Source organism: Mchenga conophoros, linkage group LG15, assembly GCF_057382185.1.
Source record: "Mchenga conophoros isolate Kocher_MC1m ecotype Shallow Benthic linkage group LG15, M_conophoros_male_GT1.1, whole genome shotgun sequence".
Taxonomy (NCBI): Eukaryota; Metazoa; Chordata; class Actinopteri; order Cichliformes; family Cichlidae; genus Mchenga; species Mchenga conophoros.
Genome location: NC_140540.1, coordinates 35212128 through 35234866, shown reverse-complemented (window position 1 = coordinate 35234866; position 22739 = coordinate 35212128). Strand labels below are relative to the sequence as shown.

Here is a 22739-nt window from a genome sequence, read left to right as displayed (position 1 = left end):
AGCAAATGAACAGAATATTAACCATTTAAACACTTTTAGACATTTAAATCTGTTTACAGAGATGGATCAGGAGATTAATGAAACACAGGTTAGACCATGCAGGACCTCTCGCTCTCTGCTATCAAACTGAAACCACAGACTGCTGCTTTCAGCCGTTGAGCAGCTCCAATAATAAGTCAGGCGCTCCTGCAGTGTTATTTCACCAGCATGTGCTCTCATGCTGGTGCGAACCTTTGGCGTGGCTGTGCTCTGTTTTCATGGTGCAACACTCACATGAATGGAGACAATAAGTTCAACTTCATCTGTGATCGTAAAGTAATAAAAAAAAGAGTCAACACGGACATATTTTAAATATGATCAAGCACACACACAATCATATGTGTTAGTGCAGCAGATATAAATCAGCCCTGGTAACATGACAGCGTTATTCGAGTGTGATAAATTTGATTTAATAAATGTATTTGTTATGACAACATGCTCCTGAATGCAGCTCAACCAGTAGAGCCAGGCTGTTCCTGCTGCTGCTCTGATTACCTGACATGTAAGTGAAAGTCAAAGCTCTGTTAATGCACTCTAATAATCTCCAAAGTAAGAGTAGCCACAACCCCACTGGTGTTTTTCACGATTTCTGAAGTACAGTGTAGTTGGCCAGTAATGAAACAGAAATGTGTTGTGTGGTTTTGCTCTAAAAAATAGATAAAATAATAAATAAATTAAATAAAATGGAAATGTTTTATTGACTAATGACATAAATTATGTCCCTCAAACGGTTTACTTTTTGTTTCCTCTGCACAGAAACTTAAGTTGCACCTCAAACTGTGGGGTGGGCCCCAGTGATGGGACATGGAGCCACTGTGGCTCCAATCCTGCATCAAATGTGGGGCATTTCAGAAAACGTGTGAGGCTCAGTGAGTTAACCTCAGTCTGAATGTGTCACGGTGACAGTATCTGTGGATACTCTTTAGCATCGCAGAGGTTTTTACAAATGCATACATACACATATACATGAGAAACCACAGTCATAAATCATCCTTGGAGACGTTCAAGTCTGTCAGTAGCAATGTGCCTCCACTGGAGGCGCCAAACAGCTACCTAAAGACTCAATAACTGTGATCAGTCTATTTAATAATATATAGACATCTAGACACGAAAATTCAGTATTTCTAAAAGTCAAAGTCCAAAAATGTTCCCCCAGTATTGTATTAGTACTTTTAGGGATTATTGTTTGTCTGTTATTTTGGTTTTTGATTATGATTCTCTGAGGATTTGAGCTGGTTTAAAGTGCGCAGCTCGAATATGTAGCAGTAGCGCCCTCAGCAGCTCGCGCTCTGACACGACAAGAGCCCGTTTGACGTAACCAGAACCTCCAAAGATGGCGGCGTTGGTAGGTGAGTGATGTTTTGACTGAAACTACACGCTTTTCTGTAGTCGTTGGTGTCTTTTTATACTCATGCTGCTCTGAGTATTTTAAAAATGAGCCCAGGGGAGTGAACTGCACAGCGACTTGGCTGCGTTTGACGGCCGGTTTGTAACTTTTAAGGAAAGCGCCGCTGACCTTGCTCTGTCTGTGTTAGCATAACGGCTAGCCATGTTAGCGTGCAGCAGTCACATTAAACAGGTATTAAAACAGGCTTTGACAAATGTCGTGTTTAAACCACCCAGACTGCTGTTATTTTAGTTTACTAACGACTGCTTCCATACTGGATTAAAGCTGGTGCCTCCCAGTGCAAGACGACAGGTTCGAAGTGCTGATCATGGAACCAAACTTGGTGTAAAAACTTTACAATTTTAGGATTGTCACCCGAGTTTGCGATCACCACAGCTTGAGAAGCACAAGTTAAAGACTTTTTGAAAAGAGGCAGAAATTTACTACTTTTCGGCTTTGATTTGATATGTTACAGACAGCAAGAAAACTAATACATTTCTATTCCTAGATCCCCCCCCCCGAAACCAGAAAGTTATAATAACTTTTAAGTGTTACACTTTGTTTCTGGTGGATTGTCAACAGCTGGGTGCTGACATTACTTTAAGTGAACAGATGTTGCAGTGTAGTTTGGCATGCAGAGAAAGTGTTTTTCGTGTGCAGACATGGTGCTGCTCCTATAGCTTGCAAAAATCCTTCTTTGCATAGTTTGAGCAAAGGCCCCATTTATACACCTCTAGCTCTTGCACTCTCTCTAGTTGTTAAAGTTTCTTCACCTTGTGTAATAATGCGTTCTGTATTTATTTTGCAGCACCTCGCCTGGCCATATTTGGCTCTTTTTCAACAAGGTAAGAACCTTCTAATCTGGTTCCTTGTATTGAAACCGATGCTAATCTGGCCTTGTCCTGCTTACAGCTGTTACAGCATCACACTTCATAAGAGGTTCTCTTTATACTTGTGTACAAATGCATTCTGTATGCGGTCATCTTAAAAACAAATAACAAAAGGTAGTCACACATATAGAGTAGACCAGGGCTGTGCAGAGAGGTTTAAAGGGGCGGGTGCTCAAAGTTAAAAAGGGGCACATTGAACCAGGCTGAATAACAACACACATTCATCAAGAATCTAATATGGGAGGGCAGGGCTGTGTTGATCTGAGACTGTAGACATTAAAAAGTCCATAGGAGAGATGGTAGCTGATTAAACAAGTGTCATGAGATAATAACAAAATGCAAAGATTGGTGACAGCACTTGGAACCATAAGGCAACGAAAAAACTGTGAGAAATAATTTAGGCTCTGCCTGTGAATCACTCTTTGCTTCTCTTCTTCCTTCCATCCCATCATTTCATATATCACTCTCCACTTGCTGTCTATCTGAGAACAAGGCACAACTTGCTATTGCAATAAACTATAATTTAATTATCCACACCTAACAACTCTTGCACTTAATCTATAATAAAATGATGACAGAAAAATGTTATAGCACTGCCTTTAGTAGCCTCACACAGCTCCTGCTGTTTCCTCCTCATGTCCTTACCAGGCATGTCTGGACAATGTTATATCATGAGTAATAATTTAAAATAATCCATATACATAAAACACACACATGCACGCACACACAGTGACATTTTAGACCTTCTTCAGAATACTGTATATACTATGGGCATCCTTACATTATTATTTATTACTAGAGCTACAATAATAAAGCAATGAGGAGGGGGAAGTAATAAATATGAAGTAATGTATTTATGACGATTCCATTTGTTTCACTATCCACTCTGTGCAGGGGCAAAGCTTATTACATTTTTAAACTGTAAAGATACAATAATTTTACTGCTGTAAAATCCAAATTTTGTCTTATTTAAAATATAAATCTAATATAATCTGCTTCTTAATGTATGTTCTTTAAAATACAGCGTGTGTTTTTTAATATATTATAATTATAATAATGCATAATTATGTGGACATGCATATTAGATCGTTTTTTAGTGAAATATAATCCCTCCAGAAAGGCAGGAAAAGCCCGGAAACTTACTTTAAAACTAAATATGTTCCCTAAAACGGTGACAGAGCTACAGACCCATGACAGCCTTACACAGGTAGCCAGCAGCTATGACCAGCACTACTTGTGCAGTTAATAAAAGGACAGGTAATGTTTGTCGCGCTGTTGCACACACAGCACGCTCGTTTGTTTCAGTTCGTCAGTTGCAACAAGACAGCTTACCAACGTGTACGTAATAAGCTAATACTCCTGGGTGCTACACACTACAGTGTACGCTGTACACCTACTTACTGGTTTTGTTGCATCAGTCTGTGTCTCTGAGTAAACTTGTGTTTCTCCTACAGCTCCGGACAACAAAAAATGCGCGTGTTCTTTATGAGCTCGTTCCCGGCTCATAACCAGCGCGTTCTGCCGTCAAGGGCGATCATTGGTTAAATGTGATCATGTGACTGATGCAAGCCAGATCCTTTTACGTATTTAGCAAAACTGTGATTAATAGTTAAATATTATTGTTGAGGGGCACAGACAGGAGTCCGCACGCACACACACATTAAAAATAAATAAATAAAATTTTAGTTGCCTCAACAAAAGGGCACTTTGGGCACCCATCAGGAAAGGGGCGGGTGCTCAAGCCCCTCTAGCCCCCCCCCCCTCTGCGCGTGCCTGGAGTAGACCCGATTTTACTTCTCAACGTTCTGAATTTGTTATTGGAGAAAATAACAAGATGAAGCAACCTCCAGAAAAAAACAAAGACTGAAACATTTGCTGTTAGGTTTTATTCCTCCACACTGGCAAGCAGCAGCCAGCCTGCGAGTTAATCCTTTAAAGCACCACCAGGTTTTGAAGGCTCAGGCAAAATTGCCATCGCATCGCCCTCAAAGAAATCCCCCCCATCTGTCCGTCACCCGGTACCATCAAATGATGATAGCATTTCAAATGTTGTCTTTTTGTGAAGCTGAGAGCTTTTGTGGTGCATTATTTTATTGTTAGGAGTGGCTTTAACATTTAACATCCCGCTATGTCTAACTGTTACTTCTGTCCCCGCAGGCCCATTTCAGTTTTTGCTCTTCAGCACAAGAGCCTGCACAGCACTGCTAAAAATGATAACAACAGCACAAGGTGAGTTTATGAGAGAGATTCTGTGGTAACAGATACATTCAAACTAATGCGCATGGTAAAACTCTACTCTCTCTCATTCCCTCCTCCTGCTGCTGCAGCGTGGTGCCGGCTAGAGAGAAAAGCACGGCGGTGGCTGCAGCCAAACCGACGTCTGCAGCCAGCAGCAAGGGCGAGTATGTGATCACCAAGCTGGACGACCTGGTTAACTGGGCTCGCAGGGTGAGTAGATGAGAAACCGTGAGCTGTGTTAACATGCTCATGAGTATGTGCGCTGTGTTTTCATTACATGCCAAATGGAGAACAAAGCAGTCTGATATAAAGTACACATCTAGAAATAAAACCAAGTTCTCTGTCAGCATGTGATGTGACCCCACCATCAGCTGAAGAACGTTGTAAATGTGACACTGTAACTGGGGTATTATGGATCTTAACCCCCTGGGGTCGACTACTTCTGATTTTCTGTTTATATTTCACCTTTAAAAACTATTGAGCTTGTCTTGTTTGATATCATTCGTCTCAGTACAACCTCGGTTTTCTCTGTTCAGTTATTTTCTTATTTTCAGTGACCTTATTGTTTTGCCACACAAAATCAAACAAATGACTAGAATACTACACACTAACCATTCACTCCAAACACACTCAAAACTCACTATCAATATTGCTCTTGCTTTCTGCCGTCACTCCCCAAACTTTCCCCTCTTTCTAAGCAACCGAATGCCACGTGTTGTCATATAATTTAGTTTGGTTGATGTGGTGCATTTTCCCACCAATAGGAAAGGGGGTGTCCTTTTTTTTTTTTTGTCTTTTGCCTTTGTTCGAGGGCTGTCCTTTTTTCTTGATGCAACATCTGTTACAACAGTATTCAGGAGAAAGTATGGTGCAAGTTGTTTATCATAACTCTGTTGTTTTTTTTCTGGCTTATCAACAGAGTTTAAAAACTAGTATACAGTTTGAAGTCCAGGCTTTCAAAACGAGTTGAAACAGAGACTCAGCGAGGCTGCATCTTGCTGCTATTTCATCTTAAATCAGTTACGTGATTTAGACACTACAGCGTGACTATGGGGGTTAAAGGGCCAAAAGTAACTTGCAGACTTGTTGCTGTCACGTTAACATAATGCACATACAGAGCTAAGTACAGATTGAGACAGTAAACGTCCTCAAAAACTTGATAACCCTGTGAACGTTGCGGCCTATTGCCCAGAAACTGCACAAACGATAACTGCTGTTTCCTCCTCAGAGCTCTCTGTGGCCCATGACCTTTGGCCTGGCTTGCTGTGCGGTGGAAATGATGCACATGGCGGCTCCCCGTTACGACATGGACCGTTTTGGAGTCGTATTCAGAGCCAGTCCCCGGCAGGCAGATGTCATGATCGTGGCAGGAACGTTGACCAATAAGATGGCTCCAGCCCTGCGCAAGGTGAGAAAAGGGCCTCCACTAATCATCATCATCACTTTCACCTAACTGCAGTTTAACTGTTTAGCTGAAGTGTGAGGTTTGACTTGGGTTTGGGAATTGAAGGAGAAACAAAAAATGTGTTTTCACTCACAGCTTGTAGACATAGTCAGTGCTGTCTGTCTGCAGGATAGCTGAGCAAACGCTGGCTGGATTATGAGCAGCCTGCCGGTGGATTGAGTGACTGGCATGAAGCCGCCTCCAGCTGAATCTACAGATTAGACTTAGTTAGACATTATATAAGAGTGTCTGAACCGCTTCTTCTTCCCAACAGGTGTATGACCAGATGCCTGAGCCCAGATATGTCATTTCCATGGGAAGGTAAGTCCTGAAGAGATCTCCTCTAATCTTTTTATTCCAACCACTGATCAAGTCGTTCCTTTTTTTTTTTTTTTTTTTTTTTTGGTGGGGGGGCAGTTAAAGAAATATTAGGCTTCTGTGATAAAGAGACAGGATCAAAGTGCTGAAGCTGCTCGTTCCAACCTATGAAATTTTGAGTTGCAATTTATTCACTTTTGATTTAACGATAAACGATGTTTAGAAGCTGGTGTGTGCACCCATCTTTTCAGTCTTACAAAGACAAATAATCTGGCACGTTTGTAATTTTTACTCTTGCACACTCTTAAATTGTGATGTCGTAGAGTCAGACCCTCACTGCAACACTAGCAGGCTGAGGTGGGTGGGGGGAAAAAAGATTTGAGGATCCCGACATCTTCGGATCATCACAATGAGCTTTTTAATGATCAGCTCTGCTAGGAATGAGAGAAGAAGCATAAAAGCAGCTGTCTTAGCAGAGGTTTTATTTTAATTGCAAAGAAAGAGGCAAAAAAGGTGCAGCAAAATCAGAGTAAAGGAAGTCAAAAGACTAACAAAGCACTAAAGAACTGAAGAAGTGATTGAAAAGAAATAAAATTAACCACCTAACAACACTTTGTCAACCAGGTAAAACTAAGCCTGTCCCAGGTAGTGAAATGAGTACTTCGTGTAAGTACAAACACTAATTACAACAACAGGATTATCGCTATAATCAAAGGAGAGAGATGATTTATGTAAATAAAGCAAACATGAGTGTGGTGGAAAAGCTGGAGTGGGCTTGTCTCCACTCAGTGTTCAGACAGCAGCTGGGAAGCAGACTGAGCTGCATTCTGAGGCTCAGCCAATCACACAATCAGAGATTGCAGAGGAAAAGGTCGAGCACAATCAAAGCAACGCTGGGTTTTAGGACACAACACATCTGTGTCATTAGGAACCCATAATTTGGCTGAACGTGAAACTCGGCAGTGTCTTTATTACTGCTGTGACGTTGACGTGAAATGTTGCTGCTGTGGTGTAACGTTTAAAGAGAGCTGATTGGATTTTTTTCTTTTCTTTTCCAGCTGTGCTAACGGAGGAGGCTACTACCACTATTCTTACGCTGTCGTCAGAGGCTGTGACCGAATTGTACCGGTGGACATTTATGTTCCAGGTAGAGTTTATTACAGAGAAAGGATAAAATTTGCACATTTTCTTATTAATGAAAGTGGAAAATGTAGTCTAGACACCCAGTTAGTGGAGAGATATTTGTGGATTGCCATTTCTGTAGTCTGGTTATTAAGAATTACCAAATTAAGGGTTTCTGCTACCATATTGCAAGCCTCTTCAATCTGTGACCTTTTCCATCTTCATATATTTTCTGCTGGAGTGGAGCTGAACTGGCAATCAGTTAGATTTGAGCCAATAAACCAAGTCAACCTTTATGAAAACGCCTGTAGGCCTCCAGTGGCTGACCTCACTCGTGCTTCTGCTGCTGAATGATAGATTAAGATTTTGCAAAGAGATGTTGTTCTCACATTTGTTGGTGTGTTCAGTCTGTGGTCTTGTGTTCCCCATCCACACTAGTCCAGATCAACATCTTTTTCATAGTAATAATTTATAAACACGGCAGCCTGGAGTCTGCTGGCTGGGGAAGGGGAGAGAAGCACTCGTACTTGATCTGTAGCTGCAGTATGAAAACTAGTAATTGTGTCATCAGCAGTAATCAAATATAGATGTTTGATTGTTTTAAATAGGAGATGACTGCGCAGTGCTAATGTCATTGTGCAGTAATGTGGCCTCGTGTTTCTGTTGAAATATGCATTATCAGTACCTTTGCCTTGCAGGTTGCCCGCCCACTGCAGAGGCTCTTCTCTACGGGACTTTACAGCTGCAGAAGAAAATCAAGCGTGAGAAGAAATTAAAGATCTGGTACAGGAAGTGAACAATCTGTATATGTGTGTGCGTCTGTTTGTAAACACTGTATTCTGGTTGCATTTGGAGCGCTGCTCCTCCTCAATGTAGAGCTGCAGGAACGAACTTCATTAAAGTCTTTGTTGTAATTTACAGACGGCACACGCTGTGTATTTAAATTACAGCTTTAAATTGAATTCATGTCTTCAAGTAGCCATCAGAAAAACTATATATCTCATCAGTCATTCATGAAAATAGAATATGAGTGGCATATTTCAGAATCTTAAGTGTTATTTTCAATAAACTGAGCTTACGTGAAGTCCCATGCCAGCTGTTGTCATTTCTGATGCTGTGAACGCCAGAGCCGAGTCTCGGCCACCAGGGGGCTCCTGTGATCGCCAGCCCTGACCTTCACTGGTGTTTGTGGACGTTCTGCAGTGGTTGGAATCAAAATGCACTTTTATTGTGTGCTGATTGTTTCGCTCTGAGTTTGGTCTTTTAAAACACACACAAAGGAGTAAAAAGGTTAGTGTATGTTTGCATGTACTGCTAAAATGGAATAGGCTGACATTAACGCTAGAGCACTAATTTGCAGGTTTGTAACACTATCACTAATATCAGGTATATTTGAACCCTTATAACCCTTTTAACCCTTATGTGCATTAAATATTTTAATGTATATATTAAAATACATGTCTAGCTGAATTACTCTTATTTTATTTTGCCTCTACAACATCTCATAAACTGAAGAAAGGTAACCTATAAAATGGCTCTAAAGCTAAAACAAAGAGAATTACGTGGGTGAAAATTGCCTATCATAGGTGTCCTAAATTTTTTCCTAAAAATTCAAACATAAATTCACTTTATGGTTATCTACCGTGCAGCCATGACAGCCAAGTGTGAGTCACAATATAACCTGAAATGCATGTTTTTAAACTCTGGGAGGAAACCCAACAACCTGGTTGTTGAGACCGCTCTACCACTGTGCAATCAAAACACAAGTATGCAGACATTCTTTACTGTGACTTCAGGATCTTTGTTTTATGTTCTTCCGTTAATCTGATTGTTTCAATTCCACAAAAGTAAAATAAAACAGGTTACATGTTTATGAGCAGTGTTTTTTTTTTTTGTGTGTGTGTATCTATATAACGTATACCAAAATAATGAAGCTCAATAAAAGGCAGCAGGATGCTCAACCATTTAAAAACATTTCTGCAGGTTGTGTTGTTTAGTCTCACTGAGCTGAAACACGTTGTAGTCCACGGGTTCATCTGATATTTAGTTATTAAGTCATCAACAGTTACAGCAGCACAAAACAAAACTAAAATTTCAGGAAGCTCTGAAATAAATATCCTCAACAGTTGAATTGCTATACTAGCCTTGATATATTACAGGGGGTGATCATGTGTAAAGCTCTTGAGCAGGTTACTTATTTTGCTGCCAGGGAGCCAGACTTTTTGTCATTTTTAAAGTGGTCTTGAGCAATAGCTCTCTAAAGGTTTCCAAAGGTCTTTTAAAGATTTTCTTTGGACTTTGGCTTTTTTATTCATCTCTTCATCTCCTTGTAGACAACTCTTTTGAGGAATGTTTTTTGTTATCGATTAAGCCTCTTAACACTGACCTATGAATCATTCAAACATAAAAAAGGCACCTAACTCGAGGGATGAACCCACATTGTGTCTAAACAAAACAGCAAAGAAATGATTTTAAATTAAATTGTGTTTTTGTAAGGTGACCTTGAGGGTCTGAAAGGCGCCTATAAATAAAATGTATTATTATTATTATTAAATCTTGAAACACCTATCCTACAGATTTTGCAAAAATGCATAGACTCCATTAGATGTTGGATGGCTGGAAACTTTCATCAACTAAATGAGGAGAAGACTGAAGTTCTTGTTTGTGCTCCTAAAAATGTTGTTATGGAAAAACTTGGGTCCACTTGCTACATTTGCAGAACCGTCTATCAGGATCCTTGGTGTTAGTATTGACTCAGCTCTGACTTTGGATGCCCATGTAAAATCTCTGGTTCGCTCCTGTTTTTATCACTTGAGAAACATTGCTAAGCTGAGTCCCATTGTGTCGCGCTCCGAATTAGAAATTGTCATTCATGCATTTGCTTCATCTCGTCTGGACTATTGTAATTCTTTGTTTACTTGTTTATGTAAAGCCTCTTTGGAGAGTCTGCAAGTTGTTCAGAACGCTGCTGCAAAGCTTCTGACCAAGTCCTCCAAGTTTTCCCATGTCACACCCCTGCTGATTCAGCTGCACTGGCTCCCCGTTAAATTCAGAATCCAGTTTAAGGTTTTGACCTTGACTTTCAGGGCTCTGCATGGACAAGCACCAACATATATAAGTGAACTTTTACATCCATACATTCCCAGCAGGTCCCTGAGGTCATGTGACCAGGGCTTGCTTGCTGTCCAACACACGAGGCTGAAAACAAAAGGCGACAAAGCTTTTGTAACTGTGGCCCCCAGATTGTGGAACTCTCTCCCCTTGAGCCTGAGATCTGTGGACTCAGTGGTCGCTTTTAAAAAAACAGCTAAAAACTCATCTTTTTAAACTTGCTTTTGGTTGATTTTGATTTTTAGGTTTTAGCTTCTGTGAAGCACTTTGTGATTTTTATCTTGAAAGGTGCTATATAAATAAAGTTTTACTTACTTACTTGAATATTTTGAGGAAACTGGACGAGTGGAAAATGAAAGAAGTGACGGGCCGAAAAAACTGCATCTGAAAGTCATCTTCTTAAGAAATGGGGTAAAAAATCCAGAAAAGACCTGACACAAGAGCTGAGGGATGCATCTGGACCTTCAGTTGATCCAGCTACTGTTCGATCAAGTCTCTTCAGAAATGGTCTCAGTGGGAGGGTGGCTGTCAGGAAGCTGTTTTTAAGGAAGGGAAAAGGGAGAAAAGGCTGAGACCTGCCGAGTTACACAAGAGTGAAGATCAGTGTCAACACGGCTGATGGAGTGATTAATGTACATTTCAAATATCTGGTTCAATTCCTTCTCACTGCGAGAGGTTAGTTTGGACAGGGTTTTAACCATTTTTATTTTGAATGCAATACCATCTGAAAAGTATCTGATTAGCTACAGCTTCAGTTTTCAACATGCCAAAGATCCCAAACACACTGCCAATGCAATAAAAGCATGCCTGGATAGAAAAATGCACGAAGAACCCAATCAGTCATGGATTGGCTTAAACCTAACCCTGGCCTGGACCTCATCATTACTGAAGCATTGTTGGATCATCTTGACAGAGAACAGAACTACGAGCCGCTAACATCCAGAGAAGAGCTTTGAATGTCCTTTGGACTATGGCACATATTTCCCATTTTCCAAACAAAATATAAAGAAAGAAGAGGTGGCTCGAGACTTTTGCACAGCATTGTACCACAAATGCATGCATGTAACTAGCATTTGTTTGCTCCCCTTTAACTACTGGCAACTATAATAAGCAGATTTACTTTAGTGCATGTGCACTGATTCATTTCTTATATATCACTTAAGTTTCAGTCCTCATGTGTAGTTTGTGCCCTCTTGGGTGTAAGGTCTGGTTTTTTTGCTTCTTCATTTTGCACACGAGCACACTTGCAAAAATACAAGTCCTGATTCAGATCTGCCAGCTGCTGTAGTTTCCCACCTGACTGCCGCTTGGTGTTGCATCATCACATCCGTCTAATGATTAATGAGTCTGCGCCAGGTGGTAACTTATTTCCACATGTTCAGATAACGTGCACAGTTATCTGAGACCATAAATGAAAACATAGTGTGCAGTGTACTCTGTGGTAACCTCGATGAACTTTTTGACAGCTGATACCTTGTTTTAAACAATTGTCTTTCATTATGTAGACGGATGTTAACACGTGCAGTTACTAGAAATATGTCACTTTTAAGCAGGTGATTTTTATGGGATTGTCGTTGTTTCAGTCTTTTTGCCTTTTCTTGTGAACATGCATGATATTCAACAACGGGTCGTTTTATTGCTTACATGTTGTTAGTGTCTGGTTGGACTCCTTTTTTGCTTGCAGAACTGCTTTTATTCTTCGTGGCATAGATTAAACAAGGTCCTGGAAACATCCCTCAGAGATTCTGGTCCATAATGACAAACCAGCATCGCACGGGTGCTGCAGGTGAATCTCCTGTTCTACCACATCCCAAAGGTGCTCTGTTTATTGAGATCTGGTGACTGTGGAAGCCACTTGATTACAGTGAACTTATGTTCAAGAAAGCAGTTTGAGATGATCTGAGTTTGTGACACGGTGTGTTATCTTACTGCAAGCAGCCATCAGACGATTAGTACACTGTGCTAACTGACACAGTCAGCAACAATACTCAGGCAGGCTGTGTTTAAACAATGCTAAGTTGGTACTATGGTGCCCAAAGCATGCCAAGAACATATCCCCCTCACACCAAAACACCACCAGCAGGCTGAACTGTGGATACGAGGCAAGATGGATTCATGGTTTCATGGACCGTTTACGCCAGGGTCTCACCCTACCATCCAAAAGTCTCAGAGGTGGTCTTGCATATCTTAGTTTGTAACTCATGGTTACTTGATTTACTGTTGTCTTCCTATCAGCTCAAAGCAGTCTGACCTTTCTCCTTTGAGCGCTCACTTCAACAAGGCAACCATAGAGATGGGTGCGTGGGGAAAATCTCAGCAGTTCCTGAAACACTCTGAAACGTTCAGTCACCTTTCTCCCTCATTCTGATGCTCAGTTTGAACTTCAGCATGTTGTCTTGACCATGTCTATATGTCTAAGTGCACCAGAGCAGCTGCCATGTCAGTAGTGATTAGATATCAGCATTTAATGAGCAAGTGACCAGGTGTTCCTAACAAAGTGGCCAATGAGTGCATACATACAGTATAACTTCTGAAATACTACTGGAAACTTTTGCACCGATTTGGCATTATAAAGACAGATTTCACATAAATATAAGTTTACAGACTTTTCATGGTGGACACTTTTGTGAAACTCATTACAAAGCATGTCTTTGAACATGCAGTGATATATTCGCTGGTCTGAAACTGGGCTACGCATGGTGTGAGATGCTGTGTGATTAAAGACCTGAAACAGGTGAGTCTCAGTGGGGTGTAAATGCAACTCTGCCGTTGTATCACGTTTGTTACGGAAATATATTTGTAGCTAGGTGATTGTGCAGACCCCCAAAACTGGAGCTAAAAACGACGCTGTGCTCCAGAAGTCGTTTGAAATGTTATATTAAAACCAACCAGGGAGACAAACTCATGACAAAGTAATTACAAGGATGTGTAAAGGAGTGGAGTTGGATGGAGTTTATTGAATATATATATATTATATATGGCAGAGGTCAGAGGAAAAGGCACGTTAGAGAAAAAAAAAAAAAAAAAAAAAAAAAAAAAGAAAAGCTACACTGGTGTCTTTATACTTTATTCTTTTACAACAGTGGGAGTGATCATCTTGCGGAAGGAATAGTATTTGCATTCACTGGGTGGTTCAATGTCCATGGTGGTGGTGCTAATCTTCTCCTTCTTGAAGCCTGCTTCGACCAGATGAGGCACCTGGGTCTCCTGGAAATCATTAACGGGAGGGGAGAGAGACGGTCAGCGTGAGGCGTCTCACGGCGTTATCGGCCTCTAAAGAACGCTCCTGTTTATCATTAACCTTCCAGAGATTGCCTCAACCAATCCAGGTGCTGTGCTACACTGACGAATTAATCGAGTCCTAGACTCACAGGCCTGAGACGTGTTTATGAGTGGACCAACCGGTTCAATCTTCAGCTGATGTGCATTTAAAATTAAAATCACATTTTATGAATCAATAATTTATCATTTGTAAATCGTGTTGAAATTACACGCATCTGTTTTTTTATGTGCTCGTCCTCCTTTTGCAACATAGCGCTTGCAGATACTTTGACAGCAACAACGTTCCCGGTTCTGCACTGCTCGTTTTAAGCATATAATGCATTAGAAACTGATAGGCAACGCAATTATATCTCATTAAATGTCAGTATGTCTATTAGCAACTGCACCAACCTCAAACATTTTCTCAATGTTGTCGTATTTAGTCTTGAGCAGCTCGCCCCAGGAGGTCAGGTTGCAGTAGGTGAGGACACCACCGGGTTTCAGCAGCCTGTGAGCATGACCCTATAGAAGACACACACACACAAAAAAACAAAAAAAAACAAAAAACCCTCAGCCCTTCCTTGTGTGTAAGCATACAAGGCTATATGACCAAAGGCCTCTCCACTCTACAGATGAACTGATCTCTTCAAACATAGGTCATTCAAATTGTTCTACTTTCTTTACTTTATTCCTTGTGTGTAACTTACTGTAAGTATTTACAAGTACACACAGGTAGGTTCAACTACCTACCTTGATGAAATCAAACTGGTGAGTGTGCCACGTCTCCTCTGACAGAGGGTATGTGTCATACAGGATACCTGAGAGAGGAGGACAGTGTGTTAGCAGCAGGTCAATCACACTTTTTAATGCATTTTTATCCTTTAACAAAAACAAAATATAACTCTTAAATATGAAAACAGCTTAAGCTTCATCTGTCTCACCATCAAAGTGGTTATCTGGCAGAGTGGGGACAACATTTTCCCAGAGGCCCTTCAGAGGGACGACCTGCAGCAACATTAATCAGCATGTAAGGCCAGGAACAGTAAAATTTACTATAAGCTAGTCCTGCATGCAGGTAGATCAGCTGATGTCTTAGTGTCCTATCGATTCATCAGACCTACTGACCTTGTGTGGCTGAGCCTTTGCCCAGTTCTCCAGGCGGCCAAAGACTCCATCGTTGCACTCGATGATCCAGTGCTCCTCAATGGGGAAAGACTCGAGTTTGGTGGCAGCGATGGCCATGCCGAAACCAATCTCCAGCACCCGACCGCCTACCAAAACATTCAAAACAGAAACAAAAGATGTTGCTAAAGATTCAGCAACTTGGCTGTCAAAGTATTTCTGCATAACTGCACAGATGTGCTGTCAAAATGTCTTTTCCAGCTAAGCTAGGTTAGGGGGAAGCCATTATCATATTACCGTTTTTCTTACATGTGGTATCTTTACAGGACACGTCTGTGATAATTCTAGTACTGAAGTTGATTTTCATGATAACACTCAGACTTGTGGCTGAACAGAAAGGCCAAAGGGTTTAATTTCCTTTCAGAGTGGAATATAAATAGATGTGGGCTGAAGCCTTTTAGTTATTGCCTGACCCTTTCATAGGAGATTTTTTTTTGTATTTTTGAAGATCTATCAGAGGAGCTGAGTGTTATTTTCACACTTTTCAATGTATTCGTTTTTGTGTAGTCCCAGAACAATGTGTGCAGATGAGGTAAAAATATCTAAAAAAATATTAATAAAACTTAGTGAAAGTGAATGAAAAGTATCTGGGCTGTGCAAAATAAGATTTTTACTTGTATTGACAGGTGAAAACATAAGAAGCGCTACTGTTCCACGTACAGGTAAAGTCATTTTGTAAAACAAGTGGTAAAGTTACAGTGTAAATGTAAAACAACCCCAGTCTAACAACGCTGTGCAATGTGCAATGGAAGTCACACTGATTAAAGCATGCATTCATTAGAAGAACAATTTGAATCACCTAAACAAATAATAACACTTTCAAGTGTGAGAAAGTTGTGCAATTTTGCAAAATTCTGCAGACTGCTGTGTGCACATGTTGTCTGTGAGGTCATGTGGATCAGTCTATTTTCACATATAGCTAAAAGCGGATGACCCCCCCAGACTGATTTCTTGGCTCTGTCCCTGGAGTGAAGTAACAGCTGTTGTAGTACTCACCAGTACTGACCACACTGCCACATGTGCTCACAAGATCAGTAACCGTAAATGAAGAGAAAAGCTCTAATATGTGTGAAAACTCCATTCAAACTAAGTAACATGTATGTATAGTTGAAAAATAATATCAACATACATTTCCCCCTGTTTGGTTTTCTCCCACGTGATGTCATGATTTTTCATTCATCTGACCACAGTTTGTTTTCATATAGTATCCTTTGGATGGCATCTAAGTGTGTACAAATAGTACGTGTGTGCCTGCTGCGCCGACTCCATACGGTGCCTTCTGACTCCATTATCGGACAAACCGCATGACGCAGAGTACAGTGTCCGACAAAGGACAAGCCACTTCATACAAGTAACCGCTTTTACCTTTTGAGGCAGCAACAGTGGCCAGGGAGTGCATATACGGCGTCTCCCAGCGCTCCATTACAGGCTTTCCCATGATCTCCAGGTGCGTGTCGGCTTCATTGTAGCCCGCGCTAGCGTCGTGCCAGGTGGCCTTGCAGTCCTCTCCCTTTGAGAATATGGGCTGAGCAGAGGTGGTCATTTTGTTTTGATGCAGTTCGGCTCTGGTGAACGGTTTGACAGGCCGGGTCTCCACACAGAAGGAGGGGAAGGCGGGAGGTCGCGGTTTATATCTGGGTTAAAGTGCTGACTCGACGGGAGTTTGAGAGTTTGGAGTGCGCACACACAAGAGCTCCCAAGATCCTCTGACAACAAGATGTTTCACTCACTGGGAAATAAACCTAAGGCCTGGGGGCCAGAATCGGTCCAACAGGGACTCCCTTTGGCCACCGGCTTTGGAAACTGCAAATGAGGACATATATTTTGGACTTCTTTTTTTTCTTATAACGTTTACAGCTTTTTCTGCTGATCAAGATCCACCAAGGTAGGGGTGTCCAACTCCAGGCCTCCAGGGCCGGTGTCCTGCAGGTTTTAGATCTCACCCTGGGTCTACACCTGAATCATTACCAGGCCTCTGGAGAACTGCAAGACATGTTGAGGAGGTAATTTAGCCATTTGAATCAGCTGTGTTGGATCAAGGACGCATCTAAAAACTGCAGGACACTTGCCCTCGAGGCCTGCAGTTGGGGACACCTGCACCAGGGTATCCATACCACACCAAAGTAATTAAGTTGTAGATAAACAAATGATAGAGATATTTTTTGTTTTTCTTTATCATTTTAGAAATGCATGTTTTTCACAGTGGATCCAAAATGGAAAAAATAGCACTTTATCTTCAAATTAAGAAAACCCTTCTGTTTTACAATTGCAGTCAGGACCAAGGGTGTCCAACTCGAGGGCCGGTGTCCTGCAGGTTTTAGATGTCACCCTGGGTCAACACACCTGAATCAAATGGTTAGTTTATTACCAGGCCTCTGTAGAACGCCAAGACATGTTGAGGAGGTTATTTGGCCATTTAAATCAGCTCTGTTGGATCAAGGATACATCAAAAACCTGCAGGACACCGGCCTTTGAGGCCTTGAGTTGGACATCCTGGTCTAGACAATAAGCTAGCAGAAGTTTTTCTGTAATTTGACACATGAATTTCTTAGAATTTAAGTTCAAAGAGCCATGCTGATGGATTTATTTTTTATTTACTACAGCAGCATTGTAGAAAAACTGAGACGTACTACTGAAACTCATCTTTGTTTTCTCATATTAACATGTCTATCTAAATGTGTAGTTAAACTAACCCCTAGAACCGGATTTCCTTTTCTGAAACCTCAGCATGTCTCAGTTTGAATATACAGATTTATTTACACATACTGGAAGCTTTTTGGTTTCAGTTTGTAATTCAAGTAGTACTGAGTAGTGTTTGGGGTTGAACAGGCTTTGTTTGAATGCAAGTTAACAGTCCATGCTGAGGGGAAAAGCACTTGTAGAAATACAATCTCGAAACCTTCCCCCATAATCTGGGGGTTATTTAGTTTGTAGTCACAGTTTTTTTTTCTGTACATGTAAATAATGACTAATACATGAAAGTGCAATCCCTACTCTAAACAGGTTACTATAAATTTTATAGTAATGTAAGTTACCAGAAATTACAGTACGATTGGGTTTTTTTTTGTTTACAATAAAATTGACAGCAGCATTGACACGCACCATTTGAGCAAAGGAAATAGAAATAATAAATGTCATAAAACAAGGTTTTGATGCAGCGCTTTTCCACCACACTCAGCCAGGCAGATATTGTGATATTGTTATTCAGCAGCACACACTTAACATTAAATCTAATTTCCAAAAGCAGCGATAAACCTGTGGGATCCCTTGGATCTAGAATTATCAGCAGAGTGAGAGGTGTTTGTTTTGCTCTGCTCTCTAAATGGACATGCTGAAGTTAACCATTGCCATTTGCTCTTAATCACAAATGCTGCACATTGGCTCCTGTTGCACAACATTGGAACAGTTCAGTCAAAGGGATAAGCAGATTAAAAGCCACTACTCTAAGAAGTAGTTAGGCCTTTACTCCTGCATTGCAAACAGTGTACTATTATAAATGTGAGCTTAATATTTGTTTCGCATCCTTCAAATGATCAAGTAAATACACTTCCCCAGATGTTTTGCCAGCTCTGCTCACAAACTCAAACACTGCAGGAGCTCTTTTTCAAATAGTACTCACATGTTGCCGTTGTGGGGCGATCATGGCTCAAGAGTTGGGAGTTCGCCTTGACCGTTATACATTTGATTGATTTGATTTTTATTGATTAGCATTCAAATATCTCAGTGAAAACAGAACAAAGATCTACCACAAAGCAAGAAAGCATGAGACAAGGCTAATCAAAAGGTATTGGCTGAAGCATTTGCTTATTACGCCAACCATAACACCACCAGTCAGTGCACCACCCTGAGGTGCACTGACAGAGGCGAGGCTGCCGGACACTGGTGCCACCAGGCCCTCTGACCACCACCACCAGTAGGCAACGGGTGAAGTGTCTTGCCCAAGGACACAACGACCAAGACTGTCCAAGTAGGGTCAGTGCACCCCAGGGTGGCTGTGTAGCTTGCCATCACCAGTGTGTGAATGTGTGTGTGAATGGGTGGATGACTGAATGTGTAAAGCGCTTTGGGGTCCTTAGGGACTAGTAAAGCGCTATACAAATACAGACCATTTACCATTCCACTGGAGCTTTGATGTTATGACTGACAGAATATTGTGTCCAAAACACAACTCCATATACGTTATGTATGTGTTATATACATTGTAAATTATATTATAGGAGTACGATGGTGTTATTGAGCTAACTAACAGTGACACATCATGCTGTGAAGGAGTATTACAGTAACAACAATAATAACAGTAATAACAATTTTATTGATAAATGTGGCAATTCAGCAGCTTCATGCAGTTCCTGTAATGTGAGTGTTTTCCATCTGAGTGAGTCTTAATCTTTGGATTTTGCACCTTTGGTCAAACAAAGATGTTTTTGGGGAGTGTGAAGAGCAGAGCAATCGACTGAAGATAGGTTGCAGCTGTAATAGCAATGGATTTATCATAAAACTCCTGATTAGCACAATGGGAATAACTTCAGGATCTTCATTCATTTGTTTCCCACCAAGGACTTCCATTTAACTTCAAGCTTATAAACCCTGTGTTAGCCAGCGTCACTACAGGCAGATGGTCTTCTTTTGGTCAGGCCCCTCTGCCCAGGTTGCTCATCATCCACTTCACTCCCATTAGGTGAGGCAGAGAGGGGCTGGCTCCTCGGTGAGAGTCATCACCACAGCATGTTTTCATCCACCTACCTCTCTTTCTCACACGAGGCACTTGATTTGTTCAGCCTTTGATATGTGAAACAATACAACATTACTCTTATTCTGCAGCACTAAAATGCAGTCATGTCATGGACCCACCAGAGAACTTTTCAGGAGATTTACCTCCAAAATGTCCCACTCTGGTTGGGTGGTGTAGGTGCTGAATTGCAGTGAAGAGCGGATGTCAGTTAAGGTTGTTTTAAAACGTCATATTTTCACAGTCAATACAAACACGTTCATATCTTCAGATGAGAAATTTCTAACTGGTCCAGCGTTTTAAAATAGAACCTAAAGGGGAAGGTAGCTCTGATGCTAGGTCAGATTAAATCACAGCTGAAAGTTTAAAAAGCATCTCAAGAATCAGGCTGGTGTTGCTCTTTGTGTAACAAACGTTTATTAACACGTTTCTGTCTTACATCCTTTATTATTCATTAATAAAAACAGAAATCTTATGAAATCTAATCTTATAGGTCTTACTTATAAGATTAAACTTACGTTTTAAACTTTTCTATTAAATCTATTGTTGCTTTAAAAATTGTGCTATAAATTTAAAATCGACATGGAGATAAATTACAGTTTTTCCAACCAAACATATGAAAGCAAAAAGTAGAAATTAACTACAAGATAATATTATTTAAAATGATTATGTGCATTTTAATACTTTTCCAGCTGTAACAAACTGTGGAAACCGCCTCTCTAGTGGCAGTGACAGTTACTGACAGGTATTTGACTATTGGCAGCAGGACTGATCAGAATGTGCCTTATTTTAATAAATGCAAAAATGAATAAATACATTAATTAACAAAATCCTACAAGCTTTGTATTATACTGCTATAGGCTTGGTGTGCTGGGGGACTTTGCATGATGCACTGAGCGTTTCTTATAAACTCACCTGTTTTCTCTCGCCATGTTTTCCAATGTCACTACAGCGTGCCGTTGAAGTTTTTCTACTCTGTCAAGCAGTTTGTGCTTTGTTCCTGTCGAAATAGGGAGATGCTCTGTAAGTTAAAGACTCTACAATATCACAGAGAGAACCCAAACAATCAGGTGACCTCCTGTGAGCAAAATACTTGGAAACAGAGGGAAGGAGAATCTCCCTTTTAACAGGAAGAAACCTGCACCAAAACCAGGCCCAGGGAGGGGGGCAGGATCAGGACCAGTTGGAGGTGAGGGGAAGGCGACAGGACAAAAAATAAATAAATAAATGAACATATATATATATATATATATATATATATATATATATATATATATATATATATATATATGCTTACATCTATCATGATAGTATCTCATAAATAATATCTCCATAGCAACGCTGTAATAACTCATGGTCAACCAGTGTCCCAGTGGCAGCAGTCAAAAGCAGGTTAGAGGCACAACTTCACAGCCAGTGGTAACCAACAAAAGCATTTACCCCTTCTTGCTTTTGCAGCACACAGCAGGAATGACTGTGAATCTTTTGCTTTGTTTTGTCTTGTTTTTTATTGTGAGAAAGAGGCAACAGCAGTGCAGGGCTTTACGGTATTATGGCAACTGTCAGAAATGAATGATGCAAGACTGACTTTCATGACAGCCTTTCCACAAAGACTGCAGTGCTGCAAAGCTGGTTATAGCTACTACTACAGATCAGTATTAACAAAAATGTAGCCACACTACAGACCAGGAAATATTGGACCTTTTAGGATTGAAAGATAAGGGCTGCAGTTACACAAGAGACCACTGACTTTGCATTTTATTGGCACTGCTTTGTGTACAAATAGACTTTTCATTTGTCTAACAAAACTCGTGATGATGACATGATGTGTTGTATTATCATCATTTTCCCCATTTAAGATCCTCTTCAAATGAGAAAAAACACAAACTATTCATAAATGCACGTGCAGAATGTAGCTGAACATTGTTCAAGTCACTCTGAGATTACTGACGACTAATAATTAGTGAGTACAGAGTGAGTATGCTTTCTGCATATCACCATCTCCTGCTCCTGGTCTTTTATAACTCCCTGTTAACATAACAGTACCCATTTCAAGCGAGCCAATTTCTTCTGAGAAACATGATCAGCTGTTTCCCCCCCACATGCAAAGCAATTTGAAAGAAAAATTGGCTTCAGTCCCAGCGGAGAGTGTGTTATAAATCTTGACATGCTGATTTGTAACCTCACTTTGTCCTCCAAAAAGGAAAGAGAGAGAGAGAGAGAGAGAGAGAGAGAGGATCTTCCAAGGACTGAGTGAGAAGGTGAATTTCTCTGACATTCACAGTTCCCACAAGAATTTTTAGGAAAGTTCAGGGAACACAACCACATGGGGGTATCTGCACACCTCTGTGTCTCTATTTTCATTGTTAATTAGTTCTTCAATTATTGAATGTTACAAGTTACACAATTTAATGCCTTCAATGAGAGTAAAGGAGGCAGCATGTGTATAAATTATGAGATGTACATGAAGTACTTTTATGTTTTATAGTGAAAGAGCTCGAGTTTTTTCTCTCCTGACAGTTTTTCCATTTAATCCGATATGACTTGGATGCAGATTTTGTTGATCCTTCAGAGAGTGTTAGAATAAATGTGCGATGGGGAGTTATACGATATACAGTCTGGCGTTCTCATAAAGCATATTTTTCTGTAATGATGCCCAGAAAATTAATGAGGTTCAAAATAATACGTTCAACAAAAACCTGATTTGTCTGATTGGTGGTTAATGATTGTAGTGGGAAAATGGTGTTATTACAGCACTGAATAATATCACCATGTCTACATACAACGAGGATATAAATACAGAGAGTTAGTTTATTTACAACCACACACAGGAGCACATAATACATTACTGAGGGTAGAATAAGTCTAATTTGCCAGAGTACTATTGGCAGCATAAGCACACTCTGTTCAGAACACAGAAGACTTCAATCATTAAAAAAAAAAAATTAATGGGCATTGTGCATGTAAAGTGTTATGTAATCACACATCACCCCTGACACTTGGATTTGCATTCCATGT

At 40.5% G+C, this 22739-nt stretch overlaps 2 protein-coding genes across 2 annotated transcripts; one reads left to right on the top strand and one right to left on the bottom strand.

Annotated features, from left to right (window-relative positions):
* Positions 1-1287: 1287 nt before the first annotated feature.
* ndufs7 (NADH:ubiquinone oxidoreductase core subunit S7) lies at positions 1288-8522 on the top strand. Its single transcript, XM_085247241.1, has 8 exons — positions 1288-1388; positions 2235-2271; positions 4474-4545; positions 4644-4764; positions 5783-5962; positions 6273-6319; positions 7375-7463; positions 8137-8522. The coding sequence occupies exons 1-8, from the start codon at positions 1373-1375 to the stop codon at positions 8232-8234; spliced, it is 660 nt and encodes a 219-aa protein (XP_085103367.1). The 5' UTR covers positions 1288-1372; the 3' UTR covers positions 8235-8522.
* Positions 8523-13600: 5078 nt separating this feature from the next.
* gamt (guanidinoacetate N-methyltransferase) lies at positions 13601-16640 on the bottom strand. Its single transcript, XM_085247295.1, has 6 exons — positions 16358-16640; positions 14936-15081; positions 14752-14815; positions 14561-14628; positions 14222-14332; positions 13601-13756 (listed from the first exon to the last, which is right to left on the bottom strand). The coding sequence occupies exons 1-6, from the start codon at positions 16533-16535 to the stop codon at positions 13616-13618; spliced, it is 708 nt and encodes a 235-aa protein (XP_085103421.1). The 5' UTR covers positions 16536-16640; the 3' UTR covers positions 13601-13615.
* Between the last annotated feature and the right edge of the window lie 6099 nt (positions 16641-22739).